Source organism: Schistocerca serialis, chromosome 1, assembly GCF_023864345.2.
Source record: "Schistocerca serialis cubense isolate TAMUIC-IGC-003099 chromosome 1, iqSchSeri2.2, whole genome shotgun sequence".
NCBI lineage: Eukaryota > Metazoa > Arthropoda > Insecta > Orthoptera > Acrididae > Schistocerca > Schistocerca serialis.
The window spans coordinates 315,289,219-315,315,520 of record NC_064638.1 but is presented as its reverse complement, the minus strand read 5'-3'; the positions used below and the strand labels follow the sequence as shown (position 1 = coordinate 315,315,520).

Genomic DNA, 26,302 nt, shown 5'->3' with positions numbered 1-26,302 from the left:
GGGGTGACCTTGGCTCAGCAGATCTAGTCTGAAGCATGGAACCATCATGGCTAGCTGATGGCTCATAGATCAACCACTTTGCCAAGTTGCTGATGCTGCTCATTGTGGCTGTAGTAAGTGAGCTGCACATTTGACAAGTGATCTAAGCAAACGCTGTGCTGGTCGAATGCATGGTACCAAAGGAATCCTACTACCGTCTGAGCAGGGAGCATTTATTCTCCCTTCACCTGGATGTATTATGACAGTGTTGTGATCCAGTTGCATAGCTGTCTGTGGAAGTGAAATGTTGTGCTGCACCTTGTAACAGTCTAGCCCAACACTGGCAGTAGAAAGCCACATTGCAGTTGCAGTGCCTAACTACAGAATTATATTGGTGTCTGGCCAGCATACCTCTTGACTGGTTGAATTCAGGACTCCAAATTGCAGGCTGTGCTGAACCTGTCAACTACTAAAAGAGCATGGTAATACTGTCTCGCGTCCAGCCAACCTGATTTAGATTTTCCGTGATTTCCCTAAATCGCTCCAGGAAAATGCTGGGATGGTTCCTCTGAAAGAGCACGGCCGACTTCCTTCCCTAATCCGATGAGACTGATGACCTCGCTGTTTGGTCTCTTCCCCCAAACAACCCCAACCCCCCAACTACTGTCTCGCCTGTTTTCCCTCTGCCCATGCAATTCACTCTCCCTCACACCAGTCTTCACATGTTGTACATTGTCTTCTTCTTCTTCTTCTTCTTCTTCTTCTTCTTCATCTCATGCACCATAACATGGTGTATGGTGTCTGCTACACCCAGAATGTTCCGTCACTTCAGTTAAACCTTGTGGTCAGTCCACCAGATTAGGAGGTAATGGATTGGGGTGTCGACTGGGTGGACAGCTTTCTGATAGTGGCGGACAAAGGGCACGTAAGCGACGATCAAGACTGTGAAAATTTCCGAAGATGAAATTCACATTGCCCTTGCTTAGTGCTAGCTGCTGCAGTATTCAAGAATATTCTGGAACTAAGCCTACTGCTCCGTGCTGATGTGGCGGTCCTGTGCTGCCAACAGCTTGTTGAGGAACTACCGGTAAGTATAGGGGAGTCAAAGGTAGCATCCAGATAGGTTAAATTCTTCAATGGGAAGCTATTAAAAGAAATACTGGGTAGAAATAGCAGAGGATACAATAGTTCACAGCCTTAATCCCTGTTGTTGCTGGAAGCCAAAAAGTCAGTCCTCCAATGTCGCACTGAGTCCCATTTAACAATATCCCACTTTTCTGTTATTCTAGTTTTTTTGTTTCTCGTGAGCATTCCTGTTCATAGCACTTGGTGATTGCTATGACTGAGTCATACACTGAGTAATACAGGGAAACCTACTTTCTGAAAACTTGCATGGGTTGCAAGGATGTTCCATTGGCACCCACCTATGTTTCTTCTTCTGAGGATTCATTCTGTTTCACATCTTCTGTGACAGTATGGACCATCGAAGAGAGCTGTACTTTAACCTCCTTCTGGCATCCGTGCAATTCTTCTGCAGCCATCTATGTGTCAGTCTTCCCAGTTGAATCTCCTTTGTTGAGGGACATAAAAATTTTCCTAAAGTCTCCCATTTTACTGGATATGGATGTATCAGATAGCATTTATGCCTGCCATTAGTGCCTGCAACTGGTAACAGTACTATTATGTGGAATTTGGTGTGGTCAGTGCTTACCTCTGCTGCTGTGAAATTGCAGTAGAGCTACAGCATGTTTTCCTGTGGATACACAGTTAGTTCCAGCATGGTTTGTACCTCCACTTGTGCCTGGTTTAGCCCTACCAGAAACTGTCACAGTGATATTAAAGTTGAAATTAGCTGCTCTCATACTGCCCGGTGTAAGGCTGCCTGTAAATATGCTACTTCTTTTCAATTGCCTGCTCTCATACTGCGCGGTGTAAGGCTGCCTGTAAATATGCTACTTGTTTTCAATTGCCTCCCATACTGTCAGTGAGGATGCACTAAAGTCCTGCCAGGGCCAAATGTGTGTTTAACAGGTGTAGTCATGCTTGTACAATACCCAAACTGTGATTCACCACATTGGATGTCCTCTTGACATAGTGAGTCAGCTCCACAGTTAAGCGTTGTGGTAACCTAGAGTTATTTTACACTTCCTATTCCAGATTAGCCTGCTGGATTGTTTTCCATTCATCCAGAATCCTATTGCCCTTTGTTTCTGTTTGCACATGCACTAACATATAGTTCATGTGCCTAATATCCGCAGCATCAGCTGTTCCAAAGAGAATTTTCAACAATCTTCATCCATCATGTATCCGAATCCATTTACACCTTCTCAGAATGTGCAGCACTAAAGCCATAGTCTGCTGTAATTGTCCATATGGGTAGTAAGTGGCCTATAATATTCCTCACACACTTTGTTCAACACCCTCTTCTCCCTAACTTCCTGATAGATCTCCACAAAAGCTTTGTACAAGCTCCAAACCTCATTTTTTAACGCCCAGGTGTTGTATGCCAGTTTCAGAGTCCACTAGTGATTGCACCTGCAGAAACTCATCACTTCATGGTTGCGCAGAAGTGCAGCAGCACCGATAGCATGATGCTCCTGACAGCTATATCCATTGGTAGTGTTACTTAAAGCTGGGGAACTCTAATGACCCTTCTCTCTTCCCTGAGGCAGCCTATCTCCTGACCTTTGTGCATACAGCAAGGTACTTGCAGACTGTGTGGGTGTGGTCTGCTCACTTTGTTGTCCCACTTTTTCTTACCTTCTCCCATTGTTGGAGACCAGTGCCACTAATAGTGATTAAGTCTCTGCCGTGTTCTGAAAAGGGTAAAATAAGGATGACTGTTCTCGAGTAGGCAGCTGTAACTTCACATTTACCAGTGAGGTCATCTTGACAACTTGGTGTGGATCTCTTTAGTGAGCATAAAATCTCTTAGTTTTTTCCTTTAGGGTGAAAGTGCTCATCATCATCACCCATTGCCCAACACACTATGTAGACAACTTGGCAATCCTTTTGTCCCTTTCTCTCCTGCTGCTCTAGAGCCCTAGTATTTGCTTAATCCTGCACTGATGCAGTCTGGGTTTCTCCATCTCAAATAGTGATGACATCTACCATCCATACACTGCCTTGTGAGGTGATAGACCTGTACTTCTGTTAATTTTTGAATTGTATGCTGTCGCTCTTTAAGGTAATTGTGTATTCCAGTTATTATGATGACTGTTGACAGTGACAAAACACCTTCCCAAGCATTCTGTGAACCTTTTCAGTTCTGCCATTTGCTTGCAGGTGTAATACACTTGTTCTTAATTTATGAACTCACACCAAACAATGAAGTTGCTTTATGACTCCTGATATAAAGTTAGTACCTCCATTATCAGCATCTCTGAGTACCGAACTTTTATTGACCGTGGCTTGCGGCTCGTTGATATGGAGTAGCTGTCATTTCTATGAAGAGCGATAAATGATATGTTATTGTTCATCTCTGAGTACCGAACTTTTATTGACCGTGGCTTGCGGCTTGTTTGATTTGGAGTAGCTGTCATTTCTATGAAGAGCGATAAATGATATGTTATTGTTAACACTCAACTTTTCCATGCAGTGTGTGCCCAAAAGGACCTAAAATGTCTGAACCAATCATTTCAAACAGTTTGCTAACCTCTGGTAATCTTTGCAGCGGAATGTGCTAATGACATAATTCAGTTTTTTGTGAACATGTTAACACAGTTTGCTACATACTGTTCTGTGTCCTGTTTATGTATTCTTCACAAATATTGTTCGACTACACGTCATATGTTTTTCTATAACTCCATGCCTTGCTAAAACATGGTCAAGTGCCTTTTATAACACTTTATTTCCCAATATACCAAAATATGAGATCAGAGTTTTGTCTGTTTACATAGCACCCCATCGTGCATGGTGTGCTTGCATTGTGAATAGCTTGCAATCTTGCATGAGCTGCTTGCAGCTTCTGGCACTCTGCAGAGGTAGAACCCATTTGCCATATTGCACAATCTTTCCATCTCAGCCCTCTGGCATTTCCATATGAATACCACAAACTTGAATTCATTGAGTTTTAGTATCCAACGCATTAACTAGCTCAGTTGATCTTTTAAACCAAATAGCCATTTCATAGCATGAACTATTATCACCTTGAATTATCGCCCATACAAACAATGTCTAAAATATGCTATGCTGTATATTTAACTTAGCTTCTCTTTTTCTGATGTTGAGTAGTTCTTTTCCTCTTTTATCAACTCTTGTGAGGTAGAAGTGACCGTATGTTCTCGCCTGACACTTCTTGACTACTGCATCTACATTTACACCTTGCAAACCATTGTGAAGTGCATGGCAAAGGGAACATACCATTGTACAAGTTATTAGAGTTTCTTCTCATTCCATTCACATATAGAGCATGAGAAGAATGATTGTTTAAGTGCCTCTGTGTGTGCTGTAATTATTCTAATCTTGTCCCCACGATCTCCAAGTGAGCGATGAGCAGGGGCTTGTAGTATATTCCTAGAATAATCATTTAATGCCGATTCTTCAAACTTGTCGGGATAGACTATGGCTGTCTTAAAGGATCTGCCAGTTCAGTTTCTCTAGCATCTCTGTGACACTCTCCCACAGGTCAAACAGACCTGTGACCATTAGAGCTGCTCTTCCTTGTATACATTCTATTTCTCCTGTTGTCAGCAGCTTGTCGTCTAGTGGATAGTGTTGCTGCCACTGTATCACTGGGTCCCGGGTTCCATTCCCAGATGGGTTGGGGATTTTCTCTGCCCGGGGATTGGGTGTTTGTGTTTTCCTCATCATTTCATCATCGTCGTCATCATTCGTGACAGTTGCTCGATCAGAGTGTGTAAAAATTGGACTGTGAAAAAATTGGGACTTTGTACAGGCACTGATGACTGCATAGTTGAGCATCCCACAAACCAAACATCGTCATATTTCTCCTGTTAGTCCTATTTGGTACTGGTCCCACACACTTTAAAATTCCCAATTTTTGCCCCACTTAATATACAGCTGAGTGCATGATTGCTCACATTACAGGATGACACAAATGCCTTCGCATAGTTTGGGAAAACTAGTATTCACCCAGTAGTTAACTATTCTTTCAGCTGACAGAACATATGTTCGCATTCTGCTTACCAGTAAACTTCACTTGTTCCTTTAATAGGTGAGTAAGCGGCTGTAATATTTCTACAAATTTTGGTACAAACTTTCGAAAATAATTTGCCAAGTTGAAGAATGACTGCAACTGTTTTACTGTGCATAGTGCCGGAAAATCCTGTATTGCTTTTATTAACTTGGGGTCCTCTGGACCTCCTCAAAATGTGTCCTAAATGCTGTACTACTACTAGTGTGAAGTAACTCTTTTCTAAACTGACTGTTAGGTGTACAGTGTGCAGCTCCTTAAACACACACCGAAATACACCATACATTTTCTAGGTTTAAATCGTCACAGTACCCCTTATTGTGATGCTCAAAAGTGGCTGATGTGTTTTTCAGTCCAAATTGCAAATGAAGATACTGATGATGTCCTGACAGGACTGCAAATTCCATCTATCGGCAATCCTCTCGGAAAAATATCTGTATGTCCCTAGATTGTTGAAAGTTTCTCTTGTACTCAGGATTGGATAAGCATCTGTAACTGTTTGGTTATTAAAGAAGGAAAGTTGCTACTCACCATATAGTGGAGATGCTTAGTCGCCATTTTCAAGTATTTTACGGATGATTTTTTGGTAACAAATTATGTCATATACATCCTGTGACGTCATATCTTGCTCATAAATTATATCTTGCTCATAAATTAGTTCACGCTATTTTAGGAGCACGTTAATTTTGAACAGTTGTTGGTTAATAAATTCTGCCATAACTTGTTGTAGGTTATGCGTTATACGGTATGATTTACAATACACAGAGTGTTCATTCTCAGTTGGGATTCTATCCTGTGTCTCTGGGTCCATTGGCAAAGACCCTTTCTCAACTGCTAAGGGCACTGCCTTCTCCCATAATGTAGCTAAACTGGTGGCTTGCTTAAGCTTAGGGTTTGAATTTTTTCTGACCATATTGTCTTCCTGCAAGATCTCCAAATTGGAAATCACCAATCCCTCAGAGAAATGCATGTCTGTGGTCCTAAAATTATCTATCCCAAAGGGCGCTACCTGGTTACCATCTAACTTGCATAAACGTACAGCATTTCCTGTATACAAAACACCTCACTTTATCAAATTCCTGATTTTCCTTTAGCAGCTCCAATACATACAATATGTTTACTGACAAATTAATTCCTACACTCACCCACAGTAGTTTCCCATACTTTGCAGTACATTATTGCACAAATTGAGCCTTAGTGGCTGTGCATACAGTTTAAATGGTTCACCTTATTCCAAGAATGAATCTTGTGACAGTGTGGCACTGTCAGCAGTTTCTCCTGGATGGAATGATGTCCCATTGAGTTCTGTTATGCACCAATCAAGGTCAACTGTAACATGATGTTCAAGCAAGAAATCTGACCGTTAGATTGGGCAGTGAGCATCACCTGTATGAAACAAAGCATCGGTACAAACCTGGAAATTTTTTTGTCTTGACCCAAAAACTTGACACCACTGAACTCACTGAGCACACATCATTTCCACTCGCTCCACGTAACCTACATCATGGTGGGCCCAACCTCCTACAATCCATGAGGCCCAAACTTCCCATGGACAACTGTGAATCCATGCCAATGGCTGTGCAGAGTGGCCGTGCGGTCTGAGGCTTCATGTCACGAATTGCGCAGCTCCTCCCGCCAGAGGTTCAAGTCCTACCTTGGGTATGGGCATGTGTGTTGTTCTTAGCAGAAGTTCGTAGGAATTCACACACATTTTAACATGTCCAAGGAAAACTTAATGCATCCTTCCGTCCACTAAACAAAACTATGCCACCCTGTACATTTTGGATGTGCTTATATTTACTGGGAGCATTGTATGGCTGCTTCAGAGCTCCCATTGTTGTTTAACAATAGGTTACTATTCCCATGCTACACCAACCTATTATGCCCTCATGTCAGACTTTGTCTGCAACCTGGTTCCAGATGCTCTGTTTCCCCGCATTTCATACATCGCGGTTCACAGCTTTCCTGTCATATGTGGGCCATTTTACTACATCTGTAACAGTTAACTTCTAGAGTGAAAATTCGCTTTCTGTCTCAAACCCAGGTCACCACATCTCTCTCTTCTAATGCCATGCCTGTACTTTTCTTGAAACATTGGGCAATAACCCCTGCAAAAATGCATTTACTGTTCTCTGTTCTGCCTCTTGTAGAAACACCCTTTTGGTATAATCATAGTCTGGCAACTTGTATGTGTTAATATTTAGATTTCTAACATTGTCCTGTCCACAAAGTTTTCAATGGACTTCCCCTGTATTTCCCATAATACCTGCCAGTATTTTCTCTCCTCTATCACTGCACCAAGCCTGCCCTCAGAATTTCAAATGTGTACATTCCGTAACTCTGGTACTTTGTGTATGCCTGAGCATCTCCCACCAAACTTAATTTTGCCACATGTCGAACATCTTGTTTGGGTGCTGGTACACTGGATGAAGATAAATCCTTCCTGTCCACATTGTGTGGTACCAACGACACAGCAGAAAAGCTGGGTGACCATGACAACAGCAGGCCAGTTGCTACACCTTGTGGCCACTGCCTTGTTATGGTATACTTGGATGGAAGCGGTGCTTCAGCGCAACGAGTAGGCATCAGACTTGTATAAATACCATCATTTTTAGCTAAAGGCATCTCAGTCTGGCAGAACCTTCTATGAGGAGAGAATTACGCCATGCGACGGGGTGACATGGTTCTGCAAGCAGCCATCTGAAAGATATGAATGATGATGATGTCATATATGAAAGATGATGATGTCATTATTGTCATATTGTTCTGTTGATTATGACTATCAAAGAAGTGTTCGCATACCATTCCAATGGCTTGTAATTCACCACAAATTATAACAAATTACTATTATATTATCATATCATATGGTACACCATTTTCACTGATTGCATTTATATTCGCCATATATATAATGGAATTTCTACTTTATTTACTTCTGAAAAGTCTTATACTTTTGCTGTTTATTGCTAATTGATCTCTTTTTATTACGCCATCCTTTACTTCCTTTCATTAGCTTTTCCCTTATTACACTTGATCTTTAAAAAATGTAATATTTTCTCATTTAATTACTCTCTCTTGTAGAACTTAATTATTTTCCCACTAGCAGGATTTCATGAGAGATAATGCAAGTAGACCATCATAAATGTGCTGCTCTTCGGTTGCTCATGTTATCAGTTTTCATATCTTGCTCATAATGCTACTGCCCTCTGGTCAAATCTGCATATTGCCTTAACTTGTCAGCTTTCTTGTTAAGAGATGACTATTGCCTTTCTTCATTCTTCCCCGTGTCAACATGACAGTGCTAGCATCACTGATAAATAGTTTAAACTATGCTTCATAGTATGCCAAAAAAATTTTTGTTTGTCTGAGTCTGTCCATCTTCAGGGGAGTCAGAATGGAAAAAATTTTTTTTTTCATATTTTCGGATTTTTATCTCATTATAAAATTTGCAATTTTCTGAACAAAATGATATATATATTTCACTTATAAACTCACATGGGAAGTATTTTATTTTAGTTTTATAAATATAATGCACACTGATTGAAAATGTTAAAATTTTTACGTCATTACTTCAAGATCGAATAAAATCGGAAATTTTTTATGTAGAAGGCTATGGATTGCTGTGTTATGGAGGTTAAATTACGTGTTTGTAGTGGTAGCATTGTCAAATAAAATATTGAATCGTTTCATAGTATAAACACGCCTTGTATGTTGAAGTGCTAACATTTTTCTGAGGAAAAGTGATGAATATATTGGTAAATATCTCAAAAAGTAAAGTATGATGCCAAAGTGAAGTGTTTTTAAGAAATGTGGGTTTCGTGCTAATAGATTTTTGAATAAAGGGAAACATTGTGTTCAACCTGTGGCGTGTGAAGTTACAGAAAATGAAATACAGACAAACTTGTCAGTATCTACAGAAACACTCATTAGTGCTTCGAATATTAAAATAAAATGTTGTGATACACAGTTTTTTCAAAACAAAAGTGATGTAAATGGTAGGTTAGATGTACACATTGTAACAAGTGTTTTAGGTGAATGTGTGGGTTGTAAAATGCGTGGAGGGCCAATTAGTTTACATGAAGACGGTGAGGTATCAAATGGACTAGCCAGGAAACTTATCATTAATTGTGCCAGTTGTAAATATACTCATTTATTTTGGAATTCTGATGAGTGTAAAGACAATTATTTTGAAGTAAATGTTATGTGGTTTTATGGATTGAGAGGTATTGGCAAAGGACAAACTGCAGCAGAAACAATGTGTGCCATGATGAATATGCCATGCCCACCTTGTAAAATCAACAAGTATGCAGGATTTATTGGAGCTGCTGTGGAATCTGTTGCAGGAGAGTCAATGAAGGGTGCTGCAAAAGAAGCTGTTGAAATAAATGATGGTATGACTGACATACCAGTAGCTTTTGATGGCACTTGGCAGAAGTGTGGCTACAGTTCTAAGAATTCTGCTGCTATGGTGACCAGTGCGGGTACTGGAAAGGTAATAGATTTCCAGATTTTAACCAAACACTGTTGTAAGTGTAGATCAGGGAGTGAAGAAGGGCATATCTGGGACAGAAATTATGAAGGAACAAATGGTGCTATGGAAGCTTCTGCAGCTACTGAAATTTTTAGTCGACACTAAGTTCTTAGGTGATGGTGACTCAAAAGCATATAACAGTGTAGTAGCTGCTCAGTCTCATGGTGAGAAGATTATCACAAAACTGGAATGTGTTGGTCATGTCCAGAAGAGGATGGGCATCAGGTTGAGGGAGTTGAAACAAAGTTTGAGAGGCAAGAAACTTTCTGATGCTAGAACAATAAGAGGCAGGCTGAAAGACAAAATGATTGATGAGCTACAGTAGTATTATGGGATGGCCATTAGAAATAATACTGAGGATTTGTTGAAAATGATGAAAAACCAATACACCACCTTTGCCCTCTTAGACCTGATTCATGGTGCAATTACTGCAATGCCCGGTACTCAAACAGTTCATATAGTCATAAACATTCCATCCCAGCAGCAGTCATGGATATCATAAAACCATTTTACAGAGACCTGGCAAATCCTGCCTTACTGAAGAAGTGTCTGAACGGTCAGAGTCAAAATCCCAATGAGTCGTTCAGTAATCTTATATGGATTCGCTTACCAAAAAATGTTTTTGTTGAAGAAGACACTAAAGTGGGGGGTCAGTGATGCTGTTAGTGCTTTTAATGATGGCAACATTGGTAGGGTGAAAGTGCTACAGCATATGGGCATTAATCCTGGAGCAAACTGCATCAGAGAACTTGAACGGATGGACAAGGTTCGCATTGATAAAACAAGAGTATGCAGCACAGTTGGTCACTAAGGAGTCCAGACAGAAGAAAAGAAGAAAAAACTGTGAAATAATATCAAGAGGATGATGTACAGTATGGTGCAGGGTGCTTCTGAGTGACTAAAAATAAAAAAAAATTAAGCATATATTAATTGAGTTACAGTTTTTTGAAACTTTAGAAGCCATTTCTGAAAATTTACATTTTCTATTGCATTTTTCCATAAATCTCAGAAACCACTTCAAGTAGAGTATTCAGATTTTCAGGGAGTAATAACATACATATCCTGAGTCTACTGAACTAAAAGAAGAACATAATGTTATGTATAATTAAAATTATTTAGGATAACATACAAAAAAGTACACAAGATTTTAACCATGTAGTTAAAAAATTGTATTTCTGAAAGCAGTGGCTGAAATGCAATTATTGCAGTTCAGTAAACTCAGAACATACAGTTTAATGTCCTGTAAAAGTTTCATGTGAATGGCTGCAGTGGTTCCTGATATACAGGGAAGCCACGTCACTAAATTTAACATTGTTGAGATAGGGCATTCAAACTCCCTTAAGTGAGTTACCCTGTGTCTAACTAGACATCTAAAAGTGAAAGGTTTCATCAATAGAAATTATTGCGCATGGACAGAGGGAAGATGAAACCAGTATTCCTAACAGAAAAGTAAGAGAGGAAGAAGAATGAATGTGTGTAGGTCGAAGGAAGAAAGAAGGTACCCCAAAGACAGATACCTGCACCAATCCCCACCCCATTAAGGACTTTTCCAGGTCAAGTGCTTGACTGAAACACCAGAGGATGAAGAGCCTTAACATCCCCTACATAATGACTTCTTTTCAGCTACATTGTACAGTCCCCTGAAAAGTGATCCTAAACACGCCCCTATAGCAAGCCAGAAGAGATTAGAGTTTATTCACATCAATCGTTAGCAGTAAGTTGTATCAGCTTCATCTGGCTCTATATGTCACCATCCATTCATCACCTCACCTTTGAGCATGTGTGAATGTAATAATGTTCACAATGCATTGAAGTATCTTATCTCAATCACAAATATTGCTACACTGTAATAGTGCATCTACCACATCTCAAGTGATATCCTAACCAACCTCCCCTAAAAAATTTATCTATGAATACCCAACCATTTATCAGTAAAGGATAGGAAAAGGTAGAAAATTTCTGATATAAAAGATATAAATTCAGTATTTGTTTTTACTTATAAGGTAATTTCCCCCCCCCCCCCCCCCCCCCCCCCCAGAAATGTTGTGTATAGCATTAGTAAAAACATTATGTCTTCTATTGGGTTTTCCAAATTTTTTGATCTCTTCATACACCACTAAATATAATTTTTATAACTATTCCATGAACTATCATAATGTCTTGGGCCCTACAGTTTTAATGTCAGTTTTTCTCGTGTGCTGTCCAGCCAGTATTTCTTCCTAAACTTTCTTGAATGCCTTCTCATGATTTAACATCTGGAGCAGTGCTCCGTTCAGCTGATTTCCCTACTAGGTAACTTTTGGTAAAATCTAACTTTTTATGTCTTCTCACTTCTTGGATAATGATCTTGACAACACTCTGGGAAAATAAATAAGACTAACTCCCTCAGGTTGGTATTTTGGAAATTACTTTGATACATTCATTCTTGTCCCCAAATGTATTTCTTCTACTAGTTTAGTAGTGAGGCTATTTTTCTCTGTGACAGATCTTTTGCTAATTTAATTTTTTTTTCTTCCCCTCGCGGTTTTTGAACTGAGTGAGATTTTCTTCCATCTCTACTGAAGAATAGGTGTAGGACTAGCAGACTCTAGTTTTTCAATTTATTTTCTTCAAGAAAACCTTGGAGCCATTCCTCCAAACTAGTCAAAACATTTCTGTTATTGGTTACATTAATTATTTATCTACCCTGTTCTAACACATCTATCCGATTTCGCATTTCTGAGATATGGCTGTTCATCTGTTCTAATTCCTTTTTAGGTACCAATGCTGTTTGTTTTATTAGTTCATTTAATTCTTTAAATTTCTCCTGTACCTCAAGTCTAACTAAGACACAACATTCTTCAATGTCCTTTTGTAAATCTTTATGCAATTCAGTTATTGTGGCCTCTATACTGGCAAAATCGCCTTCTTATAATTAGATAGTTCTTGTCTGATAGCATCAGGACTACCTGATAGATCATCAACTCAATTCTTTAATTTTTTGCCCCAAGTGTTGATAATATCATCTAAGTTTAGTGTTATGCAATTCTGTTCCCATCTTAATCATTTACATCAATTTGAGCAGTATTTAAATTTGTTTCAGCAGAAGTGATCTTACTATTTAAATTCATCCGAACAACATTTATCTGTGCAATTAGATTTTCTTGCACTACCATAAACCACTCCAACATTACATCCATGCTCCTAGTGCATACTAACATGCAAATCTCAATACACTAGCTTGAACCACTCATGCTCAATTTACTCCTACTTTACTGTTTTCCCTTTCACGATAGCACATTCCAGTGAGTTGCTGGTGAGAAGCTTGTCTGTTGAGAAAGAAGCCATAGGGTGGTGGGATGCAGGCTGTGACCGACACTGGGATTTATTGTGCCACCGTAAGCCGGTGACTGGTGTGATGGCTTGTAGCAGTGAGATGACAGCTACTTACCGCTGCCACAGGCATCATTCTTCCAACTTGTGGAATAATTATATCTTCCGCATCTTGACTGGGGTTAACCCACTCAATAATTGTTTCTCAGATATTTATAAATCTTCTTACTGTACTTTTTATTTTGTTGTGGACCATTTATTACTTAGTTATCAGGGTACTTGTTGACTTCTGTTTTCCTTGACAGTACCCTTATCTCAATGTTATTTTAATGGAATTCTCCATTTTTTGCTACAAAACTCTCTTACATCACGTCTTCTTGTTCTCGTGGCATCATGATCACCAGATGTGTTGTTTCTCCTTGCAACATAGAATGTTACTTCTCAATTATGGTCGCCTTCTGATGATTTATTGATGTCATAGACTTGCTAATCAAGGCCACTGGCTACTATGTACGGCTCTTCTCCGATGCAGTTGGTATGATGATTGTAAATATGTCAAGCAGCTACAAAATTATAGCTCAACATTCTCTCACAAAACTGTTGTATTTTAAATTGTCTTGGACAGTCTTACAGTACACTGTATCAGATCTCAAATTTCCAAGTCATTACATCAGGACAGATCTAAATATATCTGTCTTGGCTAATGACCAAAGTTTAACGAAGTAAAATGAACAAATCATTTTTCAGTCCTCTTTTGTTTTTACAACTCTTTATGGCCCATCTTCCCTGAGAAGTCCAAAACATCTCCAAGTAGTGATGGCATGGCACAATTAAATGTCCACCCAGCAAATAAGTGTGCTAGGGTGCCCTGTAGACATTCTATACGCGTCCTGTTTCATATGTCTTACCTATAAATTATAACAACCTCAAACAGTAAAAAGTGGGATGCTCCACCAACTACTGAGCTTCTTACACTTTCATATGATTGTCTTTTTTCTAAAATTGAGGAATAGGTGGAATATATACATCTGGACATGTTACAGCTTACATCTTAACTGAAAATAATGTAGGTGGTGTGGGATTTTCTAGCTCCTGGGACAAGTAAGGAGTTACAATCATTCTTGGGATGGGGCAATCACTACAGAAAACTCATGAAGGGATTTTTGGATGTTGCATGGCCACTTACTCACTAAAAAAAAAGGATGTAAAATTTCAGTGAGCAACGGAGTGTAAAGTCACATTTGAGAAGCTAAAAGAAGTTCTGACATCAAGTCCAGAGTTGATCTTTCTCGCTTAGGAGGAGTAGTTTGCACAATCATGTGTCGCTTCCAACCAGGCATTGGTATGTGTTTTGAGTCATTTAATATATGGTGAGGAACATCCTTTAGCTTACACCACTTAGCAAATGAACAAAGCCAAGAGTAATTACTCCATAACAGAGAAGATGATGAGCCTGATGTAAGCTGTTACAAATTTTTAGTGTTATCTGTACAGTAAAAAATTGGTGGTAGTGACCAATCACGTAGCACTGAAGTGGTTGGTACCATTAAGGATCCTTCAAGCAGACTTACAAGGTGGATGTTGAGGATGAGTGAATCAGGGAGGTAGTCCACAGAACCAGGCAGGAAGTATGGAAATGCAAATGAATTGAGCAGGAAGGTTACAGTAGTATGGCCACTGGGTCACAGCCTTAGAGAGAGACAGGAAGCACAGGCTGCTGACACAGACTGCAAACTGTTTACTTCACAGCTGCAGTAAGTTGTACATAATGGATTGCTATAAAGGTCAAGGAGACTGGGACAAGGGTAGTAGTAACTGCTAAGCTAAGGGAAGTGGTATTGTAGAAAGCACATAATCACATACTATCAGGGCATGAGGCTGTCATAGGGCGACAGGTTGAGGAGTGACAGAATGAGGACAAGCAAAAGAGACATAGACAAGTGCATGAAAAATCGAACACCATATACACAGCGAGTGGAACTGAACCATCAGTGAGCACTGCTACAGAGGCTACTAGAGGCAATCAAACGTTTTGAGATGATAGGAATGGATATTTTAGGAACTGTTAGCCACATGGCAGCAGGAAACCTTGCGTTGTGACTATTTTTTTTATTATTATTATTTTTTTTTATTATGAATTTGGCCAGCTATGGACTGCATACAACTTAAGACTTATGGTCTTTCTTTTTCTTCCGTTCTTCCCAGTACTTCTTCATTTTCTCGCCAACTGCTCGTCTCTGCTCATCTGTCCACACTCTCTTGGGTCGAGGTTTTGCCGCATCTTCTTCATAGTTTGCGTTTTCTATAAGTAGCCTAAAGTTATTCCTGTCACGTATTATTTCTTCTGTAACACCTATTTTGTTGGCATCTTTCTTTACTGCTTCTATCCATCCTACAGTGTTTTTCAGCTTACTAACGTAATTAAAAATTTTCTTTGTAATCCGTGTTTCTTCCATTCTTTTTAAATGTCCATAAAATTTTAGCCGTCTCTTCCTCATCTTTCTTTACTGCTTCTATCCATCCTACAGTGTTTTTCAGCTTACTAAAGTAATTAAAAATTTTCTTTGTAATCCGTGTTTCTTCCATTCTTTTTAAATGTCCATAAAATTTTAGCCGTCTCTTCCTCATTGTATCTGTGATATTTTCTGTATTTTTGTATAGGTCTTCATTTCTCCTTTTAATCCACCTATTTTCCTTGTTTTTCTCAGGACCTAGAATTTTTCCTAATATTTTTCTCTCTCTTTTTTCTAGTTCTCTTAATTCGCCTTTCTTATTCAATGTTAGGCACTCTGATCCATATGTTGCTTGTGTCCTAATAACTGAATTATAATGTTTAATCTTTGCTTGTATGAATATTGATTTCTTATTGTAGTAGTTTTGTGTTAATTTATATGCAAATTCCAACTTTTTTATTCTTTCTTTATTTGTTGTGTTATCCAGTCCATTGGCTTGGATCCACTCCCCCAGGTATTTGAATCTATCAACTCTTTTAATTTTTCCATACTTTGTTTTCATAAACTTTTCTGTATTATGTTTGTCTTCTATATACTCAGTTTTTTCATAGGATATTTTTAGCCCAGTCTTTTCAGCAATCTCGTGTAACATATCAAGCATAACTGTTGCGTCTGTTCGGTTTTCAGTTATCAATGCCATATCATCCGCAAAGGCTAAACATTTTACTTCAAATTTGTTCTTTCCTTGGCCCATGCTTATACCCTTTGTGCCTCTGTTTTTTAATGTGTTTTCTCATGTTTTTACTACTTTATCTAAAACCAAGTTAAAGAGAATTGGGGACAGTCCGTCACCTTGTCGAACTCCTGTTTTGATTTTGAATGGTTCAGAAATTTCGCCTTGAAACTTAATTCTTGATGTTGTATCTGTGAGCGTTTGTTCAACAAGTCTTCTGGTGTTTTCATCTATCCCTGATTCATAAAGTATCTGGAATAGTGTTTGTCTGTCAACTGAGTCGTAGGCCTTCTTGAAGTCTACGAAAGTAACTACTGTATTTTTATTTTATATAGCTCTCACTCTCAAAAATGTTTTTAAATTAAAAATCTGTTCTGCACATGATCTACCTTTTCTAAATCCTGCTTGATAATCTTCTATATTAGGTCCTGCTTGTTCCTCTATTCTATTTAAAAGTGCTTTAGAAAGTATTTTGTACGTCACTGGTAACAAGGATATGCCGCTGTAGTTGTTGGTGTCTGTTTTATTATTATTATTATTATTTATTAGAACTATTGATATTTTTAAAAATATCGGGAATCCGATATATCGACAAAAAGTATTGATACATTGGTGGAAAAAATATCAGCGTACCTGCCTGTAAAAATATCAGCTGCACTTTGACTGGAATAGAAGGGAGAACCGATAGAGGTACTCAAGGTACCCTCCACCACACACCGTCAGGTGGCTTGCGGAATATGGATGCAGATGTAGATGTAAATATACTGCTGGTTTTAGAGCTGTATATTTAAGTATTGATTTATTATTAGATATTATGTAAATCAACAAGCTAGCAACCTGCCTATCTTCCCTAGAGCAAGAATTGAAAGGAAAACGATGCACATTCATGCTTGGTGATAACCATTTTGATGGTAATTGCATTTAAGTGGCACAATAAAATGTGTCTTATGGGTCCATCGTTCAGTCTCATTACATATCCGATTTGTCCGGAACACTTCCTGTCAACGTCCCTGTTGTTTTCATTTCTGCAAATGTCAGCAACCTAGCAGTTGTAAGTGGTGAAGCTAAATGTTGCTGTTTCTGTTGGTAGCACCAATTACATCCCCTCACAAGTCTCCACCCATGGCAGCAACCATTCTTGTTCTTTAGATTTTTGTCCATCGTTTTCAGCAACTGTTTTTGAAGAATGTCGATGTGAGGAAATAGCACACTAGTTGCATTAAAAATTTTTTTAACACAACTGGTGTGATGTTTGTTTGCATTGGAAATCTTGTTATTCCATTGACACCACCACTTACTCCCACCTGTCCCCCAGTGCAAACAGTGTTCTTCTTTTGTGCCACACATATTTGTTTCACACAGTCAAAGAGAAAGATTGGATGCGATGAAATCTAACAAAGTAGTAAAACTCCTTCACACAGTGAAAGTAAGATTATATACTACTACAATTTCAAAAGAACAACTTCAAATATTTTCCGAAAATTGTGAAAAAACTAAATGAAAATGAAGATGTTGGCACTCGATACTGCTGTTTTGATATCAGTATTTTTTTTTTTGGAGGGGGGGGGGTGATATTGCCGATATTTATCGATACGTTTTGGAAAAAATATTGATATATCAATATTTATCAACAGCCATTTCTTACTGTGTGTAGTACTGATCACCATTTCAAATCAACAGTTGACTTTGGTGGTGCTGGCCATGGTGAATAACTGATTGCCAAAGTTTTAGTACCTTTGAAACAATAATCACAGACCAGTGTATTAACTTCATGTTATAATAATAATCCCAAAGTGCATACCAGCAGTGGAATTTCTCTGTTTGAGCTGGTGTGTGGAAAGAAGATAGTCAAACCAAAGATCAGGTGGAATAGAGAGCAAGTGTGGAATTTTGCAAAGAGGTATGGAAACCTATAGAGAGGGGAAACACCAAAGCATCAGGAAGAGATAATGAAAGGTGCGGGGAAATTGTCAGAGATACTGTAGGGCAGTGGGTGATGCTATTAAGTCCATGTATGCCAAAAGGTAAGACCAAGAAGTTTATAATATGGTTCCAGGAGCCATGCCACATGATCTAGATGTCACTGGTAAATGTCAAGGTACAATTGCCAACTCAAATGACTAGTTTGGGCTGGATGCCTACAAACATTTCAATGTGCTCTGGATTCGTTGCCATAAGCGTCAGCACCAACCACTAAGAAAAGAGCAAGGAAAGATCAGGAGAATGAGAACCAAAAGGATCTTGCAATGTCTATACATGAGGTACTGTATAGGTTAAGATCTCAGAAGTAAGAAAAAAGGATGTGGAGTACAATTAAATTTTGTTTACCATAAGAAAAGTGTAAGATTATTTTGGGATTGTAATTTTAGTTAAGGAATTATTATGGGAGAGGTGGGGAGGACAGCATATAATTGCTGCACTGTGTGATTTCATAGCTAGACTATGGGAGGAAATTCTAATTACTGTAGTTTTATTTCAGAAGAATAGTCACCTATAAAGGTTGTTTTTTTTTTTTAAATGATGAATTGTGTTGTGGGACATTTGGTCTTTTGAGAGGGGCAGGCTTCTTTTTCCCGTGTTGTTGCACTCAAGAGCAGTACCTGACTGGCCTACAAAAGGTTCAGAGCGAGCTACCTCTGGAACTGGGACTCATTGCAAGCAAGCAAGCAGAATCTGCTGCTATACATTCATGTAGTGCCAAGGCAAATTAATGACAGATGAAGCGCAACTCTATGGTTCCCAGTTGTAGATGACCATGCATGGTACAAGTGTTTTACCATCAGCCCTTACATGCTGAAGTGGGATGCCCTAGAGGGCAGTAATGTTAATATCAGAAAATGGGGGAAGGCACATGTTAATTTCAGTGAAGACTTCAGTAACTGTCAGAGGGAACAAGTAGCCATATGCCCGATCCATGTTGTTGAGACTGGCAAGCACACATGAAGTTTAGCTATTCTATGACACAGCAGGAAGGCGAGGTGAGCAAAACAACAGCAGGCTATATGCTACACCGTCTGGCTGCTGTCTTGTAGTTGGAAACAGTGCCTCAGCACAACAAATAGGCACCAAACCTGTATAAGTACATATCATGTTTAACCAAAGGCATCTTAGTCTGGCAGCACCTTCTAGGAGGGCAGTTGAGTTCCACCACTGATGAGCTTACTGCTAGTTCTATGTCCACTCCCATGGATTTGCTGCCTTCCAGCTGGTGGACCATCTTCATGTTCACTACAGTTCCAGGCAGCCTTATGCCCTGAAGGGCTAATGCTGTAATTATCCACTTACAAGGGCAGACAACCACCACTGTGGGACTGTCTTCTACTGCAAGAATCTCAGCAGGCTTCTGCATTTGTTGGCACACTTTGCTCTTAGCTGCAGACTCTTACCAGGGTGACGCACATGCTGCTACAGACATTGTGCGTCAGCATTCCTGCCCCACTGCTTATGTCAAGCTGGCCACTTGCCAACTATTACATCAGAGACTGCTGACCTCTCTGCTCTCAGCACATGCCAAGAGGCATACCACTATGGAATGACACTCAAAGTGTTGTAGCTTGTTAACCAATAAAATGTGTGACTGTTAATGTTGTCTTGAGCCACCATTGGTCAACATCCTGAGCCTAGCTGAGCTCAACTCTGCCACCATAGAAATCACTCCAGTCAGGCCCGTATAGTTTTATGGTGTCGCTCATGGGTACTGGCTCTCTTTGAAATGTATATTGTGACATCTGTGTTACAGCTGGCTGGCACCTACGCTGCCAGGTGGCTACTTCTTACAACGATGAGATACCTGAGGGAAGCTGAACAATGGATTCTTCTATACCATGCTGAATGCGGAGTCAAGAATACTTTCTTAACAGAAACATTTGTCATCATATGTTGATTCGATTACAGCACTGTGATGATGGCAGTCAGAGTCAGATGTTAGTAGGCAGGGAGTAACATATACCAAGATTCCAAGACAGTGGATTGCTGCAGTAGTAGAACAGCTGCTGGCGACTGGGCTAGTGTAAAGTGCGTGTGATATGAATTGGCTGGCAGGAATGTGTGGTTACCCTGAGAAGACCCTTGGAGACTTGACTGGAAGAATGTCAAGTGGAGGTACCCATGGGGCTTCTTTATCTCCAGTTTGAAGCCCAGAACTGTCAGGGCTGCTGATGGCTTGTGGATGGGCAGCTTCACTTATTTTGTAACACTGCTCACTAAGGTTCTAGTGGCTCAGCCACACGTTCATTTGACAACTGGCATGGACACTGTGCTGGTTGAATGCACTGCACTAAAGAGATGCTCCTGCCAGCTGAGAAGGGAGTAATTATACTCACTTCAGGTGGGTGTGTTATGGTAGGAGTTAGACTCTTGTCACGTAGCTGCCTGCGGAAATGTCATGTTGTGCTACACCACGTAGCAGCCTGGTTCACTGCTGACTGTAGGACACAGCATTGCAGGGTGCTGAATTATGTCTGCATACCCCTCGGCTTGTTGCAAAAGCTTGCCTGAAGCTGCTGCCACAACAGAATTTCTTTTGATGTGACAAGGATTTATCCTGATAGTAAATTACTAGGTTTTTTAATTAAGTGCTTGAACACCTGGAGCTGTGGGTACTTACTAACAATTTTTTGTGGACAGTAAGATTTGGAATAGGTGCAGATCATGAGTACAAAATTGGGACACTGTGAATAGACAGCGACATCAGTGACACACATTACTGGAGCAGCCACTGAAATGCCATCAATTGGAATTACTGTAGCATGAGTACATGGACTCTTCATGCTGATACAGTTGGTTTCATCTGAATACTGATCACAGAAACTATTTTCCAAGATCACCAGACTTGAAAGTTACACAGTCTTTTCTTTTGAACTGTAATCTTCTCTCCCCTACTTCCCTAAACTCTCCACCTTGCCCCAGTGCTTTTCATCTGCTTGTTTGCTAATCTTTCATCTGCTTGTTTGCTAATCGACCACATCATATGTTATTCACCATGGGTTCAGTTTCATACATACCACTTTTTGACTTTTGTCTTGTTTATTCATTTGATTTTATCAATACTGGGCCACAAGAATTAATAGTTTATGCTGCATGATGAGTAGTCTCATCACATAGAGTGCAATTTTTTTTCCTTGTTGGTTGTCTACTGGATGAATTCTAGTAACATAGTGATTTATTGATAGGACACAAATGAAAAATATAATTTTAGGATGTTCTCTGGTTTCGTGGTTGACAATTTATTCCAAACACACTTGATTTCAAATTTGTCAGTAAATCAGTTGCTGCCAGAAAATCTCCCAGTTTAGTGATACGATATATGCCCTGTCTTAAAAACTGATAAACCTGCAGTATTTGTTGTTGTGTTACAACTTTGGAGGTAAAATTGTGTAAGATAATTCTAATGGAAGGAAAGTCGTCGAACAAAACTCCTTTGAGTGTTAAGTTTTTCAAATCAATAAGGAATATTGGAATATTAGAAATTCGAGGAAAGGTTTGATCTTCTGTTGTAGCTCAAGTCCAGTGAACACCATAAAATGAAAACCCAAAGAAAATAGGTGTTTCGGTGGACCTAAGTAATTTGCCAGATGTCTCTGATACGATAAAAAAATAGATGAGTTCATAGTTATGAAAAATATTATGATAAAATTAAAATGTACTTCATTATTTATCAGTTGATATGGTGATGCCAACTTGGCATGCTTATGTAGTTACTACAATAAACAGTCCCTCCCTCCCTCCCTCCCTCCCTCCCTCCCTCTCTCTCTCTCTCTCTCTCTCTCTCTCTGTGTGTGTGTGTGTGTGTGTGTGTGTGTGTGTGTGTGTGTGTGTTTGTGTGTGTGTGTGTGTGGGGGGGGGGGGTCGTGTCATTTCCTGTTCCTGTTCTTATTCTGTGATATAGCCAGTGTTTCCACTGTTTCTGCATTCCAGTGATATTTATGATTGAAAAAGTAAAGGAAAATGAAATAACCAATAGTACATTTTTTGTTTGTATATTACCAAGGCAATAACTGTTTTGAAAAATTCTGGCTTCATGTACACAGTTGTTTTCCTCAACTCAAAAACTTTCAAAACATGTTGTTAACAAGTACGGCCTCAAAAAGTGAGCTTTCAGAAGAAAAATATCACCTCATGATTAACACATCAATAACATTTGTTTTTCATTGTAGTATAACATTGAAATAGTACAGATAAAATAACCTAGAAGATATTCAGTATGGCTAGAATAGAGTGCTATTCACAACTTAGAGGAGGCATTGAATCGCAGACAGGAGCAGTGAAAAAGACTCCTAAAGTATTAAGCTTTCAGACAAAGTCCTTCTTCTGAAATAGAAAATGTGCACATGCATGCGCGCGCGCTTACACACACACACACACACACACACACACACACACACACACACACACACACACACACACACACAGCCTCCAGTCACTAGAGTCCAACTGCAACAACTTAAGACATGAGCAGCAATTTGCAGGGGTGTGTGGCGGAGGTAGGAGATGGTATGAAGCAGGGAGGGGGAGGAATAGCAGGGTAGAGGTGGTTAGAGATGATGTGCTGGCTGTGGAAGTGTGCAGGGACTGTGGGGCAGAATAGGGATGCTAGATGCAATGTCTTGAGGCTGGGGCGGTAAGGAAAGGGAAGGCTTGAAATGACAAAAGACTATTAGGAGCATTACTGGGATAGAAGGCATGTGTAATGGTGGAATGGAAGCAGGGTAGGGACATGTGAAGGCTGAGGCCAGGGGCATCATGGGAACTAGTGATATCCGAATCTCATAGGAGAGTTCCCACTTGTGAAATTCAGAAAAGCTGGTGTTTGTAGGAAGATCCCAGACAGCACAGTTGTTAAAGTGAAGCACATCATATTGGGCAACATGTTCAACAACTGAGTGGTCCAGCTGTTTCTTAACCAAAGCTTGGTGGTGACCATTCAAGTGGACAGACAGCTTGTTCTTGTCATTTTCTACGTCAGAAGAAGAACTTTGCCCAAATGCTTAATATTTTACCAGACATTTTTATTCTGCCTGTTTGCGACTCAACGCCTCCTCTCTGTGGTGAGCAGCAATCTATTCTTTTGATATTGTTGTTATTCTATTCAGAACCTTTCATTACTAGAAGGTATTCAATAATCTAGCTAGAAACTTCCTGAAATAAAAGCAGAAATATTTATAGTAAGTTGGTCTAATTGAATAAATTTTGAAAATGGGTCCCTAGAAAAATTTGAATCTTTCTTGCTTTTAGAAAGAGCAGCTTCTATTTTTAAAAGGTGCCCTTACAAGAGACAACTGCATAAGTCATACTGTGTGGTAAAAGAGAGGCTACATAATAGAAAACACATTTTGGGTACTGTGTAGTGTAACATATATGTTTGATGACTGTGAAGACAAAATATAAATTTCAGTGTATTTATATGTGTCATTTTGTTAATAATAGTAACAATATAATAATTATATTAATCCTCTCCTTTTTTCTGTCATTCATTTTCATAGTTTAGTAGTCATTGCTGAGGTAAAGAAGAGAGTAAAGCTTAGTACTGTTGCTGAAGATATTGAAATTGGCTTCAGGCCAGCAACAGCATGCTTCATTCTTATCCCAATCCTGATCAAGATATGATAAGCTGACTATATTTTATATGATTTTAACAATTGTTTCATTTAACAGCAAGTGGTTGGTTTCTGTTTTAGTGCAGCTGCCAAATTAAACATTAAAAGAGAGAACAATAGTAGATGCTAACTAGGCAAGCAGTAACAAGTAACTGAAGTAATTGTGCAGAAGCAGAATTAAGACAGCTTGAATTCCAATTGTACCTAATAGGGAGGGGAAAACGCACATGTACAAAACCAGCAATAGGTGTTAAACGGGAGAAATAGTTGTCCAGGTGTACCAGCAAACATGTAGTGTATTTATTTTTGAGTGAGAATATTTGTAGCTAAAGATGTTGTCACAACTTAGAAAACAGATATTACATAACTCTAAAATCACATTTTAAGAAAGCTGTTACTTGCAGAATAGTGTCGTAATATATGTACACAAATACAAAATATTTGCTACTATATCATAAGCCAACTGCCTCAATAAAGATGACCCATTTTAATGTTTCACATTTCTTACTGTTTGTTTCTCTTTTTCAAGGAACCTCATGGAACTCTCTTTTCCTAAGACATCGCCCAGTAAGATACGATGTTTTGAACTATATTGCATTCATCTTGGTCTTGCGACATCATCATGTGTATTGGAACATTCCCGTCGACTAGCAGCTACCATCTGGGAGGTTACAGGTTTACCCAACAATCCGCTGGACATTCTTTGAGATATGTCTGTAACTGTAACTGTAGAAATGACAGAATTCTCAAAAATGTGCTCAGTAAGGCTGTTCAAGAAGCTGAAACAGCATTTCTTTTACTGAATGATCATTATTCAAATAACACGAAGGTAGTGCAATACGTAGCTTGTGTTGTGAGATGAAATGCCAGTCTACTGTTTCAAATACTGCTGTTCACAACAAGTGCGTACAACTGTTTTACATGGACAGCATATTTTACACAGTGGCTGGCAAATGAGTAAAGCATCTGCTCTCTTAAGTAAAGAGGAAACTAAGCAAGTATTAATATAATAAAATTAAATGACTGAAGAAAGACTGTGAATAATAATTCATGTCTCCAAGTGAGCGCTTTTCTTTTTACAGCTAAAGAATTGTGGTATGTGACATTATCGTGCAGAAGTCTAGTATTTGACAGTATGTCACCTTCGGAATCCATTATTTTGGCCATAATTTTGTTTTTAAGTTGATGTAACATATGCATTCCAGTACACTATCTGTATCTAGCTAATCAGGCTGCTGTTAGAGCTTTGTAGATGGAAAAACACATTAACAGATAACAGTTTCCATCCTTTGGCACCAAAATCATTTCTCCAGATTCGGTATGGGTAAAATATTGTTTGTTATTAGAGGTATGGAGACTCACCAATACCACACTTGGTTTAATAGATAAGCAGTCTCACTCTTCTCATTGTCGGTAATTAATAAAATGCTTTCTGTTTGCTATAGACTGTTTAAAAGAGTGTAAAAAGAAGTATCTCGACGAATCCTGTAGAAGTGGAATTAAATGTTTGATTTTGGAGGGGGAATTCAAGTAAATTGAAAGAGTAACTGTTACATTGCTCATCTGTCTAGGATCTGTAGGAGTCAAAGTGAGCAAAGACATTAACAACTCTGGATGAGAGCTGGACTGTTTTGTTCAGAGTTAGAGAAGCCTAACAAAGGACAGTAAAAGAAGGCTTTGAGAAGCTCGTAAAATTACAAAAAAAAAATTGCGGAAGATACTACATACATACTGCACAACAGTTTGTGACTGGAATATGAAGGAGAAGGTAACTGGTAACCACAGCAGTCACACATGATTGGTCATAAAATTTAGAAATGTGTGTGTGCGTGCCTCATTTTACTAGCATGTGTAATGCGAAAATATTAGGTAACATTGCGTGTTTGCTAATAATTTGGGATTTTAGACTATCACACAATTATAGTGAGTGGTCCTCATGCTATAAGTACAAATGTGAAACAGCAAACTTCCTCCACACCACAAGTGTTGAAGGATTGCATATCATTTTTTTAATGTAATAATAAGAGAACTTACTTTACCTTTTCTTATGCTTCACAGAGGTCACCATTCTTGATATTTATGCAGCAGCAATTTGAATGAATAAATGACTGAGTGCATACTTGTGGTCTGCTGGACTTGATTAGCCTTGATTGTAAAGAGTGTCTGTCCTATGATAACATAAGTAACATGTTTTGGATGTACTGTGGTAGATTAATCATATTTTGTGACTGTATACAGACACACAGAGACATTGTAGGACATAATGCCATTCCTAATATCTTAAAAACTTACAGAAATCTTGTAACCATTATTTTATACAGCCATTCCATAGAGTATGGGCATTATTGTCTGCCTTGTTTTGTTATGTAAAATCTAGTTTGTTACAGTTTTGTAATTTTAAAGTCCTCTTTTCTGCACTTTTAAATAAAATAAATTGTATTGTATTGTGTTTCTTAATAGCAGTTTAGTATGGATACTGTGAAATGTTTAGAAAGTGAACATCAAGGACTTTGCAAAAATTAAGCTTAATGTAGATGGAGTATG

The 26,302-nt window shown here is 38.9% G+C and overlaps 1 protein-coding gene across 1 annotated transcript in view; it reads left to right on the top strand.

Annotated features, from left to right (window-relative positions):
* Window positions 1-25,503, top strand: part of LOC126469706 (Hermansky-Pudlak syndrome 1 protein homolog) — a 152,234-nt gene extending 126,731 nt beyond the window's left edge. Inside the window, exon 10 of the mRNA XM_050096892.1 lies at window positions 24,288-25,503. Coding sequence (XP_049952849.1) covers window positions 24,288-24,465 — 178 coding nt within the window. The 3' untranslated portion in view covers window positions 24,466-25,503. The remainder of the gene's footprint in view (window positions 1-24,287) is intronic.
* Window positions 25,504-26,302: the final 799 nt, after the last annotated feature.